General features: G+C 38.5%; 2 protein-coding genes across 4 annotated transcripts; one reads left to right on the plus strand and one right to left on the minus strand.

Annotated features, from left to right (window-relative positions):
* Positions 1–1,539: 1,539 nt before the first annotated feature.
* LOC143445888 (uncharacterized) lies at positions 1,540–14,252 on the plus strand. Of its 2 annotated transcripts, none has more exons than XM_076945269.1 (18): positions 1,540–1,731; positions 1,867–1,960; positions 2,203–2,309; positions 2,651–2,732; positions 3,233–3,438; positions 4,482–4,638; positions 7,058–7,179; positions 7,639–7,776; positions 9,141–9,366; positions 9,601–9,734; positions 9,874–9,964; positions 10,422–10,610; positions 10,762–10,829; positions 11,263–11,338; positions 11,606–11,690; positions 11,829–11,908; positions 12,184–12,389; positions 12,565–14,252. In XM_076945269.1, exons 1-18 carry the CDS (start codon positions 1,646–1,648, stop codon positions 13,151–13,153), a joined length of 2,736 nt encoding a protein of 911 aa, XP_076801384.1. In that variant the 5' UTR covers positions 1,540–1,645; the 3' UTR covers positions 13,154–14,252. The 2 variants fall into 2 exon arrangements, with proteins under 2 accessions (XP_076801384.1, XP_076801386.1); XM_076945271.1 differs by having other exon boundaries at positions 11,266–11,338.
* LOC143445889 (uncharacterized) lies at positions 13,808–20,280 on the minus strand. Of its 2 annotated transcripts, XM_076945272.1 has the most exons (14): positions 20,104–20,280; positions 19,785–19,940; positions 19,377–19,526; positions 18,652–18,804; positions 17,861–18,004; positions 17,463–17,606; positions 16,959–17,108; positions 16,767–16,880; positions 16,411–16,568; positions 16,197–16,282; positions 15,973–16,117; positions 15,632–15,740; positions 15,301–15,467; positions 13,808–14,793 (listed from the first exon to the last, which is right to left on the minus strand). In XM_076945272.1, the coding sequence occupies exons 1-14, from the start codon at positions 20,159–20,161 to the stop codon at positions 14,593–14,595; spliced, it is 1,935 nt and encodes a 644-aa protein (XP_076801387.1). In that variant the 5' UTR covers positions 20,162–20,280; the 3' UTR covers positions 13,808–14,592. The 2 variants fall into 2 exon arrangements, with proteins under 2 accessions (XP_076801387.1, XP_076801388.1); XM_076945273.1 differs by lacking the exon at positions 17,463–17,606.
* Positions 20,281–21,426: the final 1,146 nt, after the last annotated feature.

Genomic DNA, 21,426 nt, shown 5'->3' on the forward strand with positions numbered 1-21,426 from the left:
TAACTATCCGAATCCAAAATGCCAGTTTAGACTGAATATTAAGGGTTCGGTTTAACTGTTTCGGAATAGAACGGATATAGCCCAGTAAATTAGTTTGAATTTCCCATCCCTATAGTTACATGGAAGTTTTTCCCCCAGTACCGTATGGCAAATTTGCAATGGCTGAATGTGATGTTACTAAACACAGACACATGGACATGATTATTACTCAATCATATTTAATGTGTTTTTCTCAAGGCCCCAAACTTGTTGTGTTAATATCATTACTTATCATAGCAATGTGTTTGAATTTGCGAACCAACTGCATGAACTTCATCGAAAAGCTTGTTTTTCTGTTTGGAAAGTTTGTATTTTGTCCCAGAAATCTTTGCAGTGATATTGCGAAAGTAGAAAGTAACAATGATGTCGGTAGTAGTAATGTTGTGATGTCGGGAGGATTTTTCAACAGTTGTTTCAGGACAAGATTTAATCATTTTTATCGTGTTTTTTTCCCCTTTCTTTTCAAGCGCCATGTATTTATTTGTTTTCAATGATAGCCAATCAGGGTTGGCGCCATGGGGAGATTTTAGTGACCGCTGCCCCCCAACTTCAGCAGCTTATTTTTACAGTTTGTCTGCTCTTTTCAGTTTTGTGACTGGAAAACACAAGAAACAGTAACTTCTATGAATATTATTTAAATGAAGCACAGCAGAAAATAATATTTTAAAGATGAAATGTTAAGTTGTTGACGTGGCAGTATAGACATGCCACTATGCGAGAAGAAGTTATTTAGCGGTTCGCACTTTAACTCTAATTTGTCAGCGCTTGTTAAGATTTTAATTTGTCAGCACCACAGCATCTCTGGTCTAGCTCAATCAATTGCAGATATTGATTTGACAAAAATGTTGCCATAACAACCAACGTACTTCGGATACTTGTTTCTTATCCTATCATTTAGCTGCATTTACCACAGATAACGTAATCAGTGCATTAAGATAATGATGCCTCACTTTGCTTTTGTGCCCCTTGCTTTCTATTTACTTATGTTTGGGTTGAACAAGATTGGATATCTCAGTTTTAACCCACAGTTTGTCAGGCAACGCTTGTTAGATGAGCGTAGGTGAAGGTAAGCCAAGCAAAGTTAGGCGAGAACCTTTTTTGGCAAATTCATTACACACTGAGGCTTGGGCAGGAGTCTTTATTACCTGACTCAAAAGTTAGCCTATTTAACTTAATGAACTAACATTTGAAATCACAAAAGTAAAATAAAACTACATTGTAACTTTATAAAATAACGGTCCAAAAAAAGGTGTCAGACCAGAATTAGTTGCATCTATTCTGTATTTCAAAAAGGCAAAATCATCACCTCAACAACAAGAACCAAGTGATAAGTAAACCATGCCAGCACCCCGTGCTCGTGTGTAAAATTAACTTTTATGAGCTCCTTCCGGACCAAGCGTATCTAGGATAGCTGCCCTATGTGAGGGTATTAAGACTTACATGGCATTAAGTTGCTTGTTTTATGGATTATAATTTGGTTATACATCTATACACAGATAACACACTTTTAGTTCAATGAATACCAAAGATATTTTTCTAAGTTAGTCTTTGTCTGCATAATTACATTTACTGCGCTGCTCTTTGGTGTTGGAAGTTAAATTTTACCATGGCGACAGGAATAACAAATGGACCACAAGCTCCTCAACGAAATGCACCTCGATCTGGGATTGGATTTTTCACCCATTTTAGGGGGTATCTGATTATTGTGATTAGCACTTGTTGTTGCAGTTATCAAGTTTATTTGTAACAGTAAAATTAATGCTGGTAATGTATCTCTCGGAAATGTTTCAATCTCGCTATTTTTTTATGATGTTTATTACTGTCTAGTCTTCACGATGCTCTCAATGATGTAACACCTCATCATCAACGAGCTACAATAGATAAAAGATACATCGAAAAAGCATCAAAGTTAATGGATAAAGTAAGTTACATACTGTAATTGTGTAAAGTGTGTGCCTCTATAAAGAAGTTGTTTGGTAGCGATCTATTGCTTTGGTTCTTTATGTTGCTTAGCCAATGTAGTATTAAGGCTGGATGCTTTAGTTGTAAAATTTGGTAGCTCACATCTGATAGTGAATTGGTTTTTTGAGATGACTGTTATTTTATGCCCCGTAACAAAATGCAAGTTCTTAGAGGCTTAAATTCTAAAATTCCCCACTTTAGGTTGCCAAATTTTGCCAACAGTCTAAGATGAACCTTAAGAACAGTCCCCCGTATATCTTGGACATACTTCCCGACACTTACAATCATTTACGATTAATCATGTCTAGGTAAGTCTCTTGTAAAACAAGTGAGCGACATGAAAAAATATTTACCTTGGATCCAATTTCGTCACAATTCACCACTCGTCTTTGCTGGATGATCATAAGCACTGATGTTTATTCTATATTATGTCAGACTCATTCACGTCTTCGTAACATCTACTAATGACACAATACTGCTCAAACATAGTGTTGTTGTTTTAGCAAAAAACAATCTCACTGTTTTCTGTGTAGCAAGAAAACTTTTCTATCACTTTTTCCTGCAGCCAACCAATGGCTAACTTGCAAATTATGCTAGTGTCATTATTCCCCTTAGAGGACAACTTTGAATTAAACTACTGTTGTTTCAGATATGAAGATAGACTGCAGGTGCTTAACGACTGTGAATACTTTCGGATATTTCTGGAAAACTTAATCAAGAAATGCAAAGAAGTATGTCTTGTTTGCGTCATATAAAGTTGAGCGTATAAGTAGATGCATATATTTCACAGATTTATGAAACAAGTGTATGCAATAGTCATGGAGGGCGTTTCTCCAAAGTAGTCTGTAATTAGTGTATATTCATTTCTAGTGAGCACCATACAAGGTAGAATAATTAAAATTTTGCCATGCCAGCATCCTTAAATTATACTCATGTGCTACAAATATATTAGCCTGCTAAAAGTCTACAATTTTACTAGGACCTTATTTTTGTTGAAGAAATAAAATTGTTCGCCACGAAAAAGGTTTTCAAGGGGATGTACATGATTAAATGTTTTATATATTACCGGTGCTATCACATTATTCTTAAATTGTGTATCGACATACTCTTAAGTTTAAACACTACCATCCACCTACTAACATTAAAGTCTACATATTAGCAGCATGAACAACAGTTTGTCACAATTTAAGGCTAAGTAGCCTAACTCTTCTGTGACTTGTTTCATTTTTAGGCAATAAAACTTTTCAAAGAGGGTCGGGAACGAATGTTTGATGAAACTTCTCAGCATCGCCGGAGCTTAACAAAGCTCTCTCTGGTCTTCAGCCACATGCTCGCAGAATTAAAAGGTGAATTTCCTGACGGACGCTTCATTGGCGAGGAGTATATCATCACCAAATCTGAGGCAGCACAGTTTTGGCGAAACACTTTTGGCACCAGGTTGGTATCAGTAAAACGCAAAGTATTGCCTACGCTCCCTTACTTTTGTGATCACCCTTAAACAGTAATACCTTTTTTCTCACTGCTTTATTTTGTCAATTCACAGCAGATGCTTGTGACTGTGTTCTTAATTACAAATCCCCACAACATTGTGTGCTAGCATACAATACTTGTTAAATGTATATGATTGCCAGTTCTAAATCAACAAATTTCTTTGATGAAACAATAAACTATGTAGCCTATATATTAAATCTAAATATATATTTATGTGAACGTTAATATAACTAACTAAAATCCACATTCAACTATATGTATAATTGCATATGCATAAAGTGAACTTATACACAGTATGACACAGTGAACTTATACACAGTATGACGATTTGATTAAATCTCATTGTAAAGACAATTGTATGTGTTCACCATTTACACTCCTTGTCTGACCCCTGTAACCTATCTTTAACTGTAGTTTTAAGGAGAAATGTGCTTCGTCGTTGATCTATTTGAATGAATCATGCCATGTGCGCCTTCACATGTAGCATTTCCGCTTTAAATATCAGCCTATAATAATATGTTTTAAACATCAAGGCCAATTTAAATTTCATTGAAATTAGGTTTATATAATCCTATTATTCCTAAATTTGTTTTAATGTACATCGGTTTCCCAAAGCCATAGTTTTGACTTATGCCACTGTTAAATATGTTTAGCTGGAATTTTGTGCCAAACTTTGTTTGTGATGTAACATTCTTCATGCGTAATGGCAAATGAAAATGCATATTATACTAGAAATATACAACAAAAATTTAATGTGTGGATTTAATTTAAAATATGTAAAATTTTTGTCTTATTATTTATTTAAGAATACGAATTTCTAATAAATAATTGAAATTCTGGATCCACGTGCATATTTATAGTTTTGAAGTATATTTTATATTTAAAACTTAGTCAAAATACCATATATTTAATAATAAATAAACAATTTCTAAATTTAGAATCATATTGCTCTTCATTGTGCGTCATCGGTTTAATTCTTCTATTTAAAGGACAATTGTTCCATGGAAAGTCTTTCGTCAAGAACTTGTGAAAGTCCACCCAATCTCATCTGGTTTGGAATGTATTGCTTTAAAATCGACGATCGATCTTGTATGCAATGACTTTATTTCTAATTTTGAATTTGACGTCTTCTCAAGGCTCTTTCAGGTAATTACAGAGCTCTTACAGTTGTCTTGCGCTACATAGACGCTTGCTTTAGATTTAATAAGGCGCTCATTATTGTATTTGTATTGAGCTGTCCATAAAAGGAAGGTTTAGTTTGCTGTAGCATTCAACAGGCCCAATGGGTCGTTGGTATGAGTACGACATACGCATATCCATGCAACTAATACTAAGTGAATCATTAGTGAGTGGTAAGAGCATCATAGGCTTTATTTTTATTGTCGCTTTCGCATCACTTGTAGTGACCCATATTTCAATGTTCTCAAGCAGTTTGGTATGTGTTTGTTTGTTGATTCAATGTTCTATGGCCCTGAAATTACAAGGTAACAGCTATTATGTGTTGACATTAAAAAACCCCCCACCCAAGGCGTGCTGTTTGTTTTGATTAAACACTGATTCTCTTCTGTTTTTCCATTTTTTTTTAACTAAAACATTTCATGAATAATTCATGTGTTCTGGCAACTAATTTTAGATACTAAACTGCGGTCAATGTGAAGGCATTTCATTTTAGAAAAGAAAATTGCTCACTACTGCAATTGAATATAACATTTCGGCAACTTTTGTTAAGTAAGACATTTTTGTGTGTCAAACGTTGTTTTTCAAGCCGCCCAGGTTTCTGTGCTGCCAGGTTTTTAAAACATTGTTTTGTATAAAAGAGATTTATATATCTCTCTAACATTCTGTTGACAGTTATCATCATTCAGATTACAAGATACGTAGAAAATACAAGTTATCAGTGTATATTTGGATGAGCCACGTGATGCATAAATAATGCAACCTAAGAAAAGTAAAAATGTAAATCCCTCTTAAATATAATCCTTACACAGATTATAAACAGTTAAATGTTTTACCATTGTAACGGTTACTGGAAGATGTTTGTTGTCCTTTGATGCCAGAAACCTTCATTCTCTTTCATTCAGAGACTTCATTCTCGCAGCAGGTGACAAGTCATCTTTATAGTGACGAAACGGAAACTTTTAGTAATGCCACTTTGTGCTCTTCCTGTTATTAATACATTGTATATGGGCTTCTGGGTATTGTGTTGAATTACTGACTTATTTTGGCAGAGCTTTGCAAAAATATCCAGCTTTGGCCAGCTTAATTGTAGTACTTTCAAATATTAAGGTGCAAGCAAATTTAATGAGTTGTAATATAAGTTAAACTTTACTAGAGTCAAACAAACTTAGTTTTTACGACTTTATTGAAATTCTTGTGTTTCACTCTGCACCTTTTTACATTAATTCATTTCATTTTTGTAATTGTCTGATGAAGTCATTTAATGTAATTTCCCATTGTGGGGGCTTGAACGACGTTAAGTGACTTGGAAAAGCTATTGAATTTGCTTTCTCTTTAATTGGAGGCTTTACCTGTGAGAAAGAAGGGACCTCATGTTCAAACAATGTACTGAATGGTTGGCAATTAAGCCCTGACAACATTTAAGTGTTTAACATCTTGTGGCTGGTGTTTTACACGTAAACATTGACAGTCTTTTTCACGCATAATCGGTAAAGGTGTGCACTTAGGAGAAAAGGCTGCTGTTTTTAAACACGTCACGCCAAATATTTCTCAGTCATGAGATATATTCTTGCATCCAGCTCTCGTATAATTTATCTATCGTGAAATGGCTGATTGCTTCTGAGAATTATTTCCATTTTCTTCAGCAACATTCTCACACTGGGTTCAATAGTTCAAATCGAGCTTTATAATTTCATATTAAACCATTTCTGGAATCAAGCAATCAGCATTTAAATTTTGTACCTTTAATCGTGATTGGTAAAGTAACATAATTATTAGTCCAAGTCAATTGTACGATAGGTCTATTTTTCAAATATTTACGAGTTTAATGAAATTGTATTAAGCCATCTAACTGGTCAAGTGCTCAGCATATAAATGTTTTACCTTTAATGGCAATCAGTAAAGCTACGTAATTATCACCCAAATGTATGATAGGAAGTGTTGTGCGCCGGCTGTAGAGTATCTTTTTCTCATATTTATGGTATGATGCATAACTTTAGCTTGCTTTGTACAATGTGGTTATCTTCCTCTAAAACTTCCTCTGCTTGGTACACTTCATGGTTATACAACTAATGAAATTTCGGTCCCTTATTTCCTTCATATTTCTTGAGACGTGGCAGAAGCGGGGTATTGTCTGCTACCAGGAAATAAGCGTTGTACATCCTCAGCTTATTGCCTATCATCAGATGTAGTGCTTGGTGTAGTGACATGACAATAAAAACATTTGTTTTGTGCCTCTACCTTAGCCGCCTGCTACATTTTTCTCTGATAATTAAAATGAATAGCTTGTCCTTAAACCCATGATTTGTAAAGGTGTATTTTTGTGCCTTTTTCATGTATTTTGTTCATCCAAGTCTTGTTATTATTGTGAGAAATGTTTATTTTTCAGCCTTGGTCGACTTTACTCAAAAACTGGAATATGCTGGCAGTCACACATCCCGGCTACATGGCGTTTCTCACCTACGATGAAGTCAAGGCACGATTGTTGAAATACATCAACATGCCTGGGAGGTAAGCACTTTGGACCTTCATTAAAATTAATCCTTTTTCCTTGTCACTATGTTGTGGCTATAATCTAACTGATAGATTTGACGTCAACTCTAAACCATTCGGACGTTTGAAATTTCTAAGCCAGTGTTCTGGATTTCACCGAGCATGATTGACGCTTCTTTTAGTCGCCTTTCCTCTTCAAGTCATGCCGCCGCTTGCTATTTTTGACATGTTGATATTTGAGAGTTAATCACTATTTGTCTTAAGAAATAACTCTACTTGTTATTTATTTCCAAAAACTTTCCATCAACTTTCATTCGCATAGGAGACTGTTTAACCATGTTAAATAAAGTGATGCGAAACACAGAAAGTGCACATGGCATTGCAATAGAATTGAATAGGCTTTGGCAACTGTTCAATTCTGTTTGTTCTATAAATACTTTGAAAAATTTCTCTGACTAGTTTTCTTTCCATCCTCAGTTATATATTTCGACTGAGCTGCACCAGACTTGGACAATGGGCAGTAGGTTATGTGACTATGGATGGACAGATCCTGCAGACAATTCCACAGAACAAATCCCTATGTCAAGCGCTAATTGATGGCTGCAGAGAAGGATTGTGAGTACATAATGTGCCTTTGTGATGTCAGTTATGCAACTTAGTGAACTATGTCTTTGGTAAATTACTGTTGATGATTACAACTCCCAAATATGGAGTTTTCCAACTATATTTTCAAGTGTAAGGTTGTGTCACAAAAGAAATGTTTTTGAGACATTTAATACATGTAATGTCCGAGTTGTCATTAGTTTTACGGTTCAGTTGTTATTGGAATCAGATCAAAATTAAGCGAATTCTAATCTTTAACTCGGGTGGACTTTTATTATGAGCTCAAAGAAGACATAGATAAACTTCACCTGGCATCAGTTTGTGTAAGCGATAAGTAAATAAAGACGTAACTCTCAGTGAAGAGGTGGTATGTATAACAACTTGTCAGCATTTATAAGAGCCAGGCTGCTTAATGCCAACCGCGTGGTAGTACGTGAGTCGGTGATATAAAAATTTAGAGTTTTTGAATTTTGAATTGCTCCAGTACCAGGAAATGTGTGGTTAGAAGCGACTTGATTATCTGGGTTCATGCAATTGCTTCCACTTTGCACAAATCTTTTTGTTTTTTGCAGAACATGTGGAGCTAGCTGCAACAGAGCTGCCATTTTCACATGTATGGCGGCGGTTTTGTGGTTTTTGTTACAGCTTCTTAAATGCAAATTTTTTCTAGTACATTGTGCGGACTATTTGTCATAAAGCAAATGGAAAGCATCAAAATAACCAGGGTTGCCATCGGTCTCAAAGATAAAGGACGACTAGGAAACAAAAGACGAATACCACCTTAAACAGTGCACAACAGGAGAAAGCAACCAAAGACGCTATTTGCATGTTCTTAATTTTGGTATCTCTTTGGTACAAAATGGTATACTATAGGTGTCAAAATGCCCAAAATACGAACCTCTGCCCTAAAAATAAGACGAAAATAAGAACGCAAGTGAAAATAAGGACATTTCTTAGAAAAAACGGACAAACATATTTTCTAAGACACGGACCTTTAAAATAAGGACAAATCTTAGAAATAAGGACGGTACATATGGCAACCCTGCATATAACTGTGTAAGATTACTGAGTGGCCAGCACTTGGTGTACTTACTAATATCTTACCCAAACTGCATACGCTCTGTTATAGCCTGTTTAATAAGGAGGCTGCCGTTGACCAAAATGACAGATAATAAATGTGAAAGCAAATATTTACTTTTTTCGCTGCTTACTTTCAAAAGCTACTTTTACGTTTTTAGCTAAGAGTTGATTGTAAATCGTTGAAAAACATTCCCTTTAAGTGAAAATTGGGTGCGATTTTCTTTAAAAAACTTGAAATTATTGCATTGCAAATAAACTTTAAACGACCATTTTTACAAGTCAGCAACTTCTTTCAGTTACTTGTTCCCCGACGGTAGACAAGTTAATCCGGATCTAACAACCCTTTTGGAGCAGTCTGGGGACGAAGAAGAACACATCCATGTGAGCCAGGAACAATACGAGCTCTACTGCGAAATGGGTTCAACTTTTCAACTGTGCAAGATTTGCGCCGAAAACAACAAAGACGTTAGAATAGAACCTTGTGGACATCTCATCTGTAAATCATGCCTGGAATCATGGCAAGTAAGTCAACTGTTATCTTACTCTCATACTGTTTCAAGGCTTAATTTTATTAAGTTTGGTACTTTAGTAATTTAACGATTAACTTTAAATGCTCTGTTTCTTTAAAAATGTCTCTCGATTTCATGCCAATGCCGAAGTACCCTGATATATCCTCATGCACAATGACATGGGAGATTGGCAGGTAGCTACTTTCTTCATAACTTTGTAATAAATTGATCGATATTTATCAAACAGGACATGGACAATTCCGCCTTCCCAACATGTCCATGGTGTCGCCGAGAGATAAAAGGAACCGAGACGGTTGTTATCGAGCCGTATATTGGTGAAGATTGTCACAAAGAAGACGCGGAAAATAACGATGAGAAATCGTAAGTTTGACGGCTCTGCATTCGAAGCGTTTTTTGGTCAAATCCCTTTGTCTATTACCCGATTAATACCAAGTTTATCTAAAGCGTTTATTCGTGCAATTGTAATGCCTTGTATTTGTATGTGGTTGTAATCGCACAGGTCGACAAAAGATCAAGATGCAAAAGAGCATAAAGAGGATTCAGCGTCAAATGAAGAGGAGGATTTATTCGGGGAGGTTGGAGTAAACATTGTGAGTCACATGAAACGTTATTGCTGTGCATCACTGCTGTAGCCGAATCCTAAGTCACTAAGGACTGTTAAGACTTAATTTTCAGAAACATCCTACAAATAATCGAAAAGAAGGACTGCATGTTTTTATGTATAAGCATAAATTTTTATAAAGCTTTTGTATATAAGCAAATAAGATTTGGAGATAGAGGCTGGTGATGTCTGACAGTCTGCGATTATGTCTGACAGTCAATTAGGCTCAAGTTTTGGTTGATAATTGCTTAACCAAACATGCTCAAATCATGACAAGCATAAAGAGAAATAAAGTAAATCACGACTGAAAAGGTCGTGACAATAATTGGCAGACAGACATGTGTATTTGCATTAATGGAGACACAAATTAGTGCACGTATGAACAACAAAGCTCTTATGCTTCCTATGCTTTGAAAGCGATGTTGATAAAAAATTTGAAATTTTAGCCACGTCCAGGCACTTCTTATCTGTCCGTATCTGGGGCCGACACGCAGACCCTCCAGCCCCAGCCTTCTCCCAACATGCCCCGCCGGCAACCCCCGCAACCCAGCCTGGGACATTCCCCTGCTACTTCTGGGGTCTCCTCAACTCTTAACCCCAATATGGTGGTCGATGAAGCAAGTTATGCTTGCAAGGTGAGAGTTGTTGAAGAAGCAAAAGAAAATTCATCTTGTATTTAAGTCTCTTTCTGCTTGATTTATTCCGTGCAGTCAAGTGTTGTAGTAAATATAAGATCAGTGATGAAACCAATGTCATGGCATCTGTGCTTAAGATACATTGTTTAAGGTGTCTCCGATCATTCCACCGAAACCCTCTCCACACCTTTCCATGGCCAGTGATCGCCCGCTTAGCAGGTGCGTATATTTTCATTCTCTTCCGCAATTGAACGCTCTTGTGGTTTTGCTGCATTGGACTCGTGCTTCATATTTATGTGTTATCTTTGTTTTGCATTTATTTATTTATTTATTTATTTATTTAACTTGAAGTCCACTCAGTGCGCATATCGCTTGGTGCGGGTGGTGGTAGAAAGAACAAATACAACCGCCAAGATAATTGTGAAAAACGTAGCGTCAAGCGTTTCGTTTTGAAAAAAGGAGGACACACGTTTGAGCATTGATAATGTTTACAGTGAAAATATAGTCCGCTGCCTTGCTTTGCTGAAATTACTCGGCCGTGTTATTTCTGCTACGACTTAAGCTACACTTTGATAATGGGTTTGCCCATCAAAAAGTGTAGCTTAAAGAAGGAAGGTTGTCCGGCGTTTGATCGTGTTTTGTTTTACGCCAGAAGCCAAGAGTGGTCGCCCCAAGCTTACTCCGCAATGGTTACTAGAAGACAACGACCGGGTGAAGCCAACAAACTGGTACGAACCGGTTGAAACTGGCTTCTGCTACTTTAGAATTAGCACCACGCAAATTATCTCCCCATTATTTTGGTCCTTTAAACGTAGTGTAAAAATATGGGTTATGAATGGCTTGAGAAATTTTACCAGATATTTTTGAATTGTAATAATAATATTAATAAACAAAGTAATAATTCGCTGCAACTTATGCCCTAACTACTTGAAAGCGTTGTCGCATCGCATTCAAATGCAAGTCAGTAATAAAAGTTTTTTTATGCACAAATTCAGACTCTGTCTCCGGGCGACGTCCCAGCCAGCAGCAGGTCAAACAGACCCAGGCCTATGTCCAGCATTCTTGACTCGGTCACTGCAAGTGAGTCCAATTTATCTGTCTTATGTCATACAACTCATAATGAAATATATTTTGGTTCATTTTGTTCGCCGCCGCGATGTACCGAGCTAAGGTTATATTTATAAAAACAAACATTAAAGCGTTTCGCTTCTTTCCAAGTGAAAGACCGCAGGATACCACCTGTTAAAAACGCCGCCGATGCCGTGTTGCAAATCGGACGACAGAGCTTCAAACAGAAGGTAAATAGTTGTAAGCCAGGTGATAGATTGATTGCCAATTAAGTATCTTCCGTCGTATTGTTACTGTTGCTTTAAAGAATAATTTATCAATATGGGCTGAGTATTAAGCACACACGTGTTGGACGAAACCTCAGCCATTACCACTGCAGTTATCGGTCGTTTTTGTGCTTTTGCTCCGTTTAATTACTTCTTCGAAAAACCTCGTTTTTCAATCGTTTTATCATCGTCATCATACGAGTGTTGGACTTGAGCGAATTTACGATTCTTTTTAAAAGGCTGAGGCGCAAGATAAATCGTCTGTGCAATCGTCGTCGACCGACGTTTACGATTTCGCCGAAGAAGTGTCCACGGGCAGGCCCCCCGTCGCTTCCCGCGCTATTGTCCAAGCATCGATCCAACAACCAGCCCGGACCACGACGCCGGATTTAGACCCATCGTTGCGTCACAGAGTTCCAAGTGAATATGACTGGATAATGCCGAGGTATTGTGCTGCTGTTACCAGGGATACAGGAATACATTTTTAAAGTAATTAACTTGTCTGCATTTGAATTCACCTTCACTGAATTCAAACCTACAACCGCAGGTTCCACCTGTGTATCGTGAAAGTTATGCCCTAAGTGTTAAAATTACGCGTTCAATTGAAATTTTGTGTTTAGGAGCAAGCAAACCGATAACGCAGCAGCGGCCAACCAACCTCCGAGACTTCATAATGCCGGGCCCACAGCCAAGCAGGGTGAACCCCGGGGCTCGGATTGTACCCGCCATCAACAGGCTCATGCCGCCCCGGAAGTGCCACCTCGCCCTGGGCCCCACGTACCCCTATCTCACCCTCCTACAACTTCTTCAAATTTACGAATGTCCCCGTCTCCTTGGTCCCCTGTCTCTGCATCTGGTCCTCAGTTGCCCCCGAGAACAACAAAACCCCCTGACCCGATGTCGGACCCCCTTTCCCTGGTTCCACCTCCTCGCCCCCCTAAGACCACAAACGCCCCTCCCATACCCTCGAGGAATGCACCCACTTGGCAACCGACCAACAGTGAAACAAATAACGCCCCAAACTCATCCAGTTTAGTGCAGTCGTCAACCCTTGAATCGGCAGGCTCGCTTAGTTTGGATGAGAACATCGCCAGGCTCATGGAGCGCGGATACTCGTTCGATGACGTCAACCGGGCACTCGCCATAGCGCAGAACAACTCGGCCATCGCAGCTCAAATTTTGCAGAGTTTTGTTCCCACTTTCACTTGACCCGATACAAAGCGTCAGAATCTTCCAAGGAGTCGTTATTTATTTTCGTCGTCTGTAACTTTGCAAGTTACGTATATTATTTTGTCTTTCTTCTGTCGCTTACTGCTGACACGAGTAACCCTTGGTAATTGTGCAAATCTGTTCTTCTCTCGGCAACGAACGAATCATCAAAATTATCTTCTTCCACTGCAAGAAGCACTTACTCTGGCCTTGGATGGAAACACTGCATGGCCGTCGACTTAGTACGACTTTGCGTCGGCGATAGTTTCGACTCTTTTATTTTCTTGGCACTTGCGCAGTCTCATATTTTTGTTGTACCGTCCTAGCTATGTTAACTTTTCTGATGGAACTTACCGTCACCCGTCACTGCACTTTTATCCACCGGGACCACGAGGCTGCAGCAGAATAGCCTGTCCGCAAATATGCGTACAGGTAACCCTGTGAGTCCACTTAACTGCTCACTCTTTGCTGGCAAAGGAACGAAACTCTAATTAGATCAGTAGATGCAGAAATTTGCAGGGTTTTTGTTGTCTTCTGGCAGACGTTATTTCAATGTCGCATTTGTGGGCTGCCGGCCTAAACTAGACCATCGATATTTCATGAGATTATAGCATGCCTTGTCTTGGTCGCCTTACCAAACATTAACCGCTGGGGCATGGTAGTATCGTGTTAGGGAATTCCCCATGCGTGCGTCTTGCGGCGAAACAGTTATCGTTCTTGTGTGAGTATTTTTCCGTTTCTACTCTTTCTTTTGATGTGCAATAGTATGCTGGCGTGTGGGTAGACTTGGTTTTGCAATTGTCCATGTCGCCGAGCAGTCGATTTCTACGCATCGTTTATTGAGGTAAAGCCGTCGTTCGATTTTGCAATCTGACTCCGTTCAGAACACGGGTTCGAATCCAGCTCAAGTCATTCTGTTTTATTATTATTTCATCGTGGTATCGTTGTTTTCTTCATCATGTCATCACCCGTCACGTTTCGATGACGTCATCTCGCAAAATACGTGCGTAATCGATCGCATTTCGTCGCGATCGTTGTAAAGTTGTTTGAGCCTTTATCATGCAAATATGATTCGTTTCATTAAACGATTAAAAAAGTGTCCGTCGAGTTTTCTGTTGGAATAACGCAAATGATAGGGTTTCTATTTCAAACGCAAGTATAGTAGTCGGCCAGTCATGAAAACGTCTTTGGACGTATAAATTTAACAGAACAAAGACGAGAATGGAACAAAAGTTGCGCCACTTTGCTTCTCATGGTTTTATTTGGGTAAATCACAGCTTATAGTCTTGCTCGTAATGTGGGCCTAAGTAAGTTAGGCCTATGTACAGCACAATGGTTCGATAGATGATACCGTATAACCACTTCATCAAAGCTACGGTATCTTCGACAATTGACGAAATCAGACCTCAAAGAAACCGAAGCAAAATCCAGCACGCAACTTATTGACATGTAGGGTAATCCCCAGATGCGACATCTTCTCTGGCCACTTCGTTGATCCAATCCTGGAAGAATGACACCCGAGTATAAATTCCCGGACTGTCGGCTTTTGAGCACTGCTTGTGGCCGAATGACGTAATCCCGGCCACCATCCAAGCACACGAAGAACATCTCTGGCACATCAAAGGTCCGCCGCTATCACCCTGTCGAGTGTACGGAAGCGGAATTTTATTTTGTGGCAAGATCGGCTTTCGCTTGTAAACACTTTATTTTATCAAAACATTTCTAAATAATGAGTGTTTTTTATCAGCTGAATTTCTACACTTTGCCATGCTATGCATTTATAAAACACTATTGTGCCGGCGTCTTGTATAATGTCAAGTTTACTGGTATAATTTGTAACTATAGCAATCTTGTTAGGAGTAATGTTAAAGACATTTTAGGAGATTTGGGCTTGGCTTTTTAACTTTCATAGCCTACTTTGATTTCAAGGCCAGAATAATCCAAACTTCTCCACAAGAATACTAAAATTTACCAAAAAGTACTTTGGCAATTGGGACCAATTTATTCGATGAGTTACTGTTGCCCAACCTACCAAAATAACCCGAAAACTTTGATTAATAAGTTTTTATTTTCAACCTACTATCTCTTGCAAGTTTGGGTTATTCCTGCAATACTTGGACGCTATGTATCGATATAAATTCTCTTACATTACACGTGTCCACGCCACCCGCTATTTTTCCGGCACAGATCATGTTTTCTTCCTTCAATTTCCCGGTCGCGTTTGTTCTCGGATATCCGACCTGGCAAACTTCGAATGGAATCGTCCTGAGAGCAACTTCCTGCAGAGTGTTCGCCAGATACCCAGGCACAGACGCTGAAAGAAAATGAGAAACTTTTCATGAAAAAACGAACAAGGTTAAGGTGCAGGGTTGGATGTGGCTGTAAAATGATTGAGCGATTTCTTCTTTGTCTATCTCCAGAAATCTTTTGGACCATTAACCACCACTGATAGGCCTATATTTTGACGTCACAACTCACTCAGCCCCCATCCGATTGCAAAACACATGACGTCATCAGGTACCGTTTCTCCTCGAGGCAGGCAGATGTTTCTGACGTAATCGCTGTTTAAATTAGCAGCAGTTGCCAGCTGTAAAAAAAATCAAACATGGAACCATTACGTCGCTGTTCGAAGCCGCTCCTTTTCCCGAACGCACAATCGCGAATGACAAAGACCGAACGCTTTTAAAGCTTTCAACCATAAACGTTGCATAAGTTCGTGACTGTTATGTTAGGCGGGCCATTGTCAGTTTCACAATTGTGCATTGCTGTTTACACTCCATCCATCTAAGACAAGTGTTTATAAAAATTCACGACCTTACCTTTACAATGGCGATATCATATGCTGGAAAGTTATACCGTGGATGTATGAAAACCTTGTCTGCTCTCACATGCTGTACGTGCTCCGATGTGTCGCCCAATGTCAACGCCCCAAGCCGCATACGGATGCCTTTTACGTCGACCTGACTAAATCGCAGAACTGATGTAAAACTTGTATTACTATTTCAATACGTATGACAGCGTTCTGCCGCTTTTGCATACGAACTTGACACAATGCGCGACTGTCAGCACGAGATCCCTTCTTATCAATGACCCACCGCATAATGTAAAATTCGACGGATTGACGTAAACCTGAAACAAGTGACATTATTTTAGTCGTGACATGAACTTCACGAATCCAGATCGACTATAAGGTTTGCAGTTGTAACATCTTCAGGTTACTCGGCGTGTTTTGTCAATTCCGCCGACTTTCGACCTACCATCCACGGCCAAGCTTTTCTTTTGGCGTTTTCTCCGTTCACGACTCTGCCCTCTAGCATTGCATTGACCCCGCATGACCCCGTGGTGAGGCTGGAAGCGTTGCAGCATTGGTGGGATCTGTCTTTGTAGCGTTTGAAAAGCGGCGACGTGCAAGTCTCTGCATCAAATTTAAAAAGCGTGACTCGAAACCCACAAAATGGTGACTTCTTTGATCGTGGTCAGAAACAAACCACAGCTGACGCCATTTTTACCAACTGCTGACGTATTATATTATGCACTATGTAGATAAGTTATTAAAAAGCAAGATTTCTTTAAGTGGTGTCAACTAAATCCAAAAAGACAAGGTGATTGTCACCTTGTTGGCAATCTTTGTACTTGCAATCTTCGTATTTTGGCATAAGTCCGACCCTTTTTTTCGTTCTTGTTCCCCAACCACAAGTTCTAGAACAGGAAGACCACTCCCCATACACTAAAAGAAAAGAAGATCGACGTTTTGAAACCTAAAAACAGTTATTTTATTGCGTAACAAACGCCTTGTGTGACTTGCTAGGTTTAGGACAATTCCGGGTCTGGCATGGCACGGTCCGTGAGTGTTGTCCTTCACAACCGGGTCCGCTGATGCAGGTTCGCGTCTGTTTCATGGCGCCGCCACCGCAAGTGGCACTACATTGACCATCTTTGATCCAGGGACCCCAAGCTTAATTTCGTGAAAACAAATAGAAAAGGTTAACAGCGGGATGATAAAGTTCATCATTGACATAACTGATGAGTTATGACAACTTATTGCTGGCTCTTAGTCATAAGCGTGTTATAGTTGTATGACAGGTTGAAAAACATTTGCATCGAATTTGCCTGGTTCATTTGGTGTTACTGTTATTCTTTTTAGCTCCTACTGGAAGCTCTCGCAATTACTGAATTTGCTAAACTGAGTTAGCGCTGGGAAAAGTGAAATCATTCACGTAACATGCAACACTTCTCCATACAGATTGCTAATGGCGCAAAGTATCAAGTTGTTGTATTTTACTTTAATCTTTCGCCGATATGTACATACTTGGGCACGCTTGGGTCAGGCATGGCGCTAGTTTTGTGCTGCCCCCTTCGCATGCGTACCGGCTTGAGCAGGTCCTTGTCCATGTTTTAGTTCCGCCTCCACACGTAGCGCTGCAGTCACCGTCGTCTGCCCATGAACTCCAGGCTGCGTAAGGTGATTTTGATTTCGTTATTTGATTATATTATATTTCACTATTTTATTTCATCACGCTGTGGCTATTTAAGACCAATCAAACACTTTCAGTTGTAGTGAGTTTTAGATATCCTTATATGGCAATGGCGTATATGCCATGAGGTTTTTTGTAAACTATGATGAAAGCCGTTTTTGCACTTTAATCAAGAACCAGTTGCTTTATCAAACACAAAAATCTTCACAGTGAGAAGTCACGTTGTACTTACATGGGCATTGCTGTGTATTGCATGGTATGGTTCGTAGCCTTACACCTACGCAGTCATAACCGATTAAGCATTCTCTTGTTTGGCCGACTCTCCCGCTTTCGCATGTTGCAGAACATATTCCTACAGTTTGCCATTCTCCCCACTCTGTAAACCAAAAACGAATGTTTTTTAATTTTCTAAAGGTCCTGTTCCTCTACTGTTAGAATTAGGTTATAACCATACAACAATAACCTATATTAACTACAAAAATAGGCTATAACTATACAACAATGTTCCACTACCGTTGAAGTTAAACTATAACTTAAGCTAATTTTATCAGGAGAATTGCTGTGTTAGTAACAACATTGACAAACATGCCTGACTTGTTTTTAAAAGAAACTTAGGAAAGAAAGTAAACGTTTGCTTTCATATTACACACTGCAGTCAGGGTAGGAAATAACAAGCATACTGTTGGATTTTTTTAATAGCGGTAAGATGAGGTTTGAGTTCATTGGGTTGTAAGAGTAGAAATTTAATGAAGTTTAGCAGACTCATGTGATAGTTTTCAGGGTACAATAATCTTTGGAATAAACAAAAATGCATTGATTGTACGGTAAATATTGTAGTGGAAACATTGTTGCTATCTCTTTGTTAAACGCTGCATGACAGAGTTCTAACAGTACAGAAAATTTTATAAAACTTTTCAAACATAGCCTACATAGGAAAACGAGGTACACACATAAAAAAGAGTATGTTATTTTATACCAAATTTATTAAGACTTGAAGAAAATATTTAAAATAAATCACTTAACCTGATTGACAGGGCTGCGTATTGCATTTAACAGAACGTTTTGACTTTCCAGAACAGCTGGAACCATTTTGGCACGATCTTGTTTCTTTTAGTTTGCCTCCGCCGCACGAGGCGCTACAGCTCTCAAATTTAGCCCACTCGCTCCACGACGCTTCTGCAAAGATGAAAAAATCAAATAAAAATTAAATAAACGAATGCGCGTTTTCAAATGCCGCAAGCTATAGCTTTTAAAGTATTGTGTACAAAACAGAGATTTTCAAGATTTTTCCTCAATTGATTTTCCTGCAGCACTTTACCTCTGCCAAATAACTACATACACATCGATACATGCATTGTTACTAAGCTACATAGCTGATGGTTATAAGTGCGTCTATGTCCGATAAAGCAATGCAACTCGTTAAACTAAACGAAACTGAATGACAGTACTGTGCTGTTTTGACCATATGACTTAAACAAAATACAAACTTACAATTTACCGTCATGACTGAAAATGCTATACCTATAACTGTAAATAAGCAACTTATGTTACCCTTTGCATAGACGAATTTCACCCCTGGTTTAAAACAAGCCCAGATTGAAGCCAAGATTATGGCCAAGTATGAGAAAAAGTCAGAAATGATATGTTTTGTTTGTATTTTTTTTTTGGAAAAATTGCCCTACCGTAAATTTATATTTGCTACAAATAGATGCTACTCATTAATTTCCATAATTGGAGCACACTTGAACCTGAACAGGTTGCGGTGTTGCACTTTACTTTCTTTCTTCGCTTTCCGCGGCATCCATTTGCATTCTGGCACTCTCTGGTCTGGGTTACAGTCCCACCACCACAAGAGGCGCTACAGGTTCCTTTTGTCTCCCAGGTTGTCCAACCGACATCTGAAACAATTTCTTTTCAATTTTTGCACGACAGCTTCGTAGCCGTTAACTGATTACAATAAGTTTGGGTTTCACAATTATTTTATGTCTTCAAAACTTGGTGTGTGCTTGTAAGAGGAAATGCTGTAGGACCTACAGCTACCTATAACCTACAGTGTAGGTTATAGCACCTACAGCATTATACAGTAGTTATAGTAGGTAGCCTACAGTAACTGAAAAAATTTTTAATTATCGTCAAATATTACTACAAGATTATACCTGCTAATGCGATGCAGCTTTGCGTGTTACACGGCACTTTCCTGGTTCTACTACCTCGGCACAAAAAAACGTTCTTCTTGCAAACTCTCTTTTCTTTCTTCATTCCTCCACCACACGTGACACTGCATTGTCCATCCGGCTTCCAACGACCCCAGTCTGAGTTCAAACTTGTATTGTGAGGTCATAAAGTGCTTTCTTATTACCGGCTGTTAACTTGCAGTAAACGTAGGCTATGACGTCAAGAGGTGGATATAGGTTATCATTTATGACGATTTATCTGTGCATGAAATATTTATGAATTGAATTAGTTTAGATCTACCTTGAGCATTCGCTCCAAGCACTACCAGGAAGGGAATAATAAGGATGAATACCTTCATCTTTCAGCAAATAATCGTCATACAAAAGTTTTTCTAAATAATTGAAATGTTAGTGGATATTGTTTTTGTCAAATTGGAATGGAAGAAATTATACTTAGTAACAGAAACAGAAATCTGAAAAAAACTTAAGAAAATTTCAGAAAAAAAATTCCTAAAACACCCTTGCTGGGATTCTCCCTACGTAACAATCAATCGAATGACGTTCTGCTTGTCGTCATCGCATAAGAAAGCAAACAACAGCAAGAATATGCGGCAACGCCCTCGTTGGAAGAACGCCTTGATGACGCAGTATACTATCAAATGGGAATGTGTTTTCGTTGACGCAGTACATGTATATGCATGTATACATGACATGACAGTACATGTACATATACATGCATATATATACATGACAGTACAAGTGTAGTACAGTATATGACACAGTACACTATGAAATGGGAATGTATTCCGGTTGCGAAAACGGTAAAAACATCAGAAAGAATTTAATGACATTTAGGTTGCGGAGTTTGTGCAGGTCTAAATGATTATATTTTATAGATGATTGCAAAATACAAGTGACTAAAATTATTTTGTTCCCGTTGGATTTTGTCGCAATTCGACGAGGAATCTCTTTAACTTCTTTAAATCATCCCCTCAATGTTTTGGTGCTTTTTTTAAACGACACGTGGCTAAAAATTTACTGGTAAACAAACCAAAATTAAACCACTTTAAATTTTATTTTGTGAAATTACGCACTTTTACTTGTTACGGTGAGAATAACCTGCAGGTAACTGTTTTACATATGTTGAAGCCTTAACTTTTTTCCATCCTTAATAATTTTCATAAAAACTTTCCCTTCCAGTCATGGATTCCACTTTCCCTAAAATACAGTTTATACGTAAACGCGGAAGCCAAGGCACGTGAAACATTTCTTTGAATGACATTACCATGTTGACAATAATAAGTCTGCGTGGTCACGAAGCACGCTACAATTTGCTGAAATGTTTTAGTTTTGTTCTTCAGAAATAGGCAAGCTCCGCAACAAAAACTTAGTTTCTTGGCAAGTAAGCATGATAGTAAGTAAAGAGACAGACAAAGGAAACCGCGTCAATTTATAATTAAACCCTTGGAGCTAAAAATTAAAATAGTACAGTATTTAGTTTTAGATTCAGCTATTCTAGGGTATACTGTCTAACAATGAACGCCGGAAGTGTGGTCATGCTTTACACAAGAGCCTGTACCCAACTGAGTTTTAGGCTTACTGCAACAGTTACCATTTCCCAGCT

The sequence above is a fragment of the Clavelina lepadiformis genome, chromosome 2 (assembly GCF_947623445.1).
Source record: "Clavelina lepadiformis chromosome 2, kaClaLepa1.1, whole genome shotgun sequence".
Lineage (NCBI taxonomy): Eukaryota > Metazoa > Chordata > Ascidiacea > Aplousobranchia > Clavelinidae > Clavelina > Clavelina lepadiformis.

What these genes read in the sequence shown, in the direction of transcription:
- LOC143445888 (XM_076945269.1), top strand. Translation starts at nt 1,646, where the DNA reads ATGGCGACAGGAATAACAAATGGACCACAAGCTCCTCAACGAAATGCA. An exon ending in GAAAATAACGATGAGAAATC is followed by an intron (nt 9,735 to 9,873) that starts GTAAGTTTGACG and finishes GTAATCGCACAG; the next exon opens with GTCGACAAAAGATCAAGATG. An exon ending in TATGACTGGATAATGCCGAG is followed by an intron (nt 12,390 to 12,564) that starts GTATTGTGCTGC and finishes TTTTGTGTTTAG; the next exon opens with GAGCAAGCAAACCGATAACG.
- LOC143445889 (XM_076945272.1), bottom strand. Translation starts at nt 20,161, where the DNA reads ATGAAGGTATTCATCCTTATTATTCCCTTCCTGGTAGTGCTTGGAGCG. An exon ending in AAGCTGCATCGCATTAGCAG is followed by an intron (nt 19,527 to 19,784) that starts GTATAATCTTGT and finishes AAATTGTTTCAG; the next exon opens with ATGTCGGTTGGACAACCTGG. An exon ending in GTACAAAGATTGCCAACAAG is followed by an intron (nt 16,569 to 16,766) that starts GTGACAATCACC and finishes AATTTGATGCAG; the next exon opens with AGACTTGCACGTCGCCGCTT.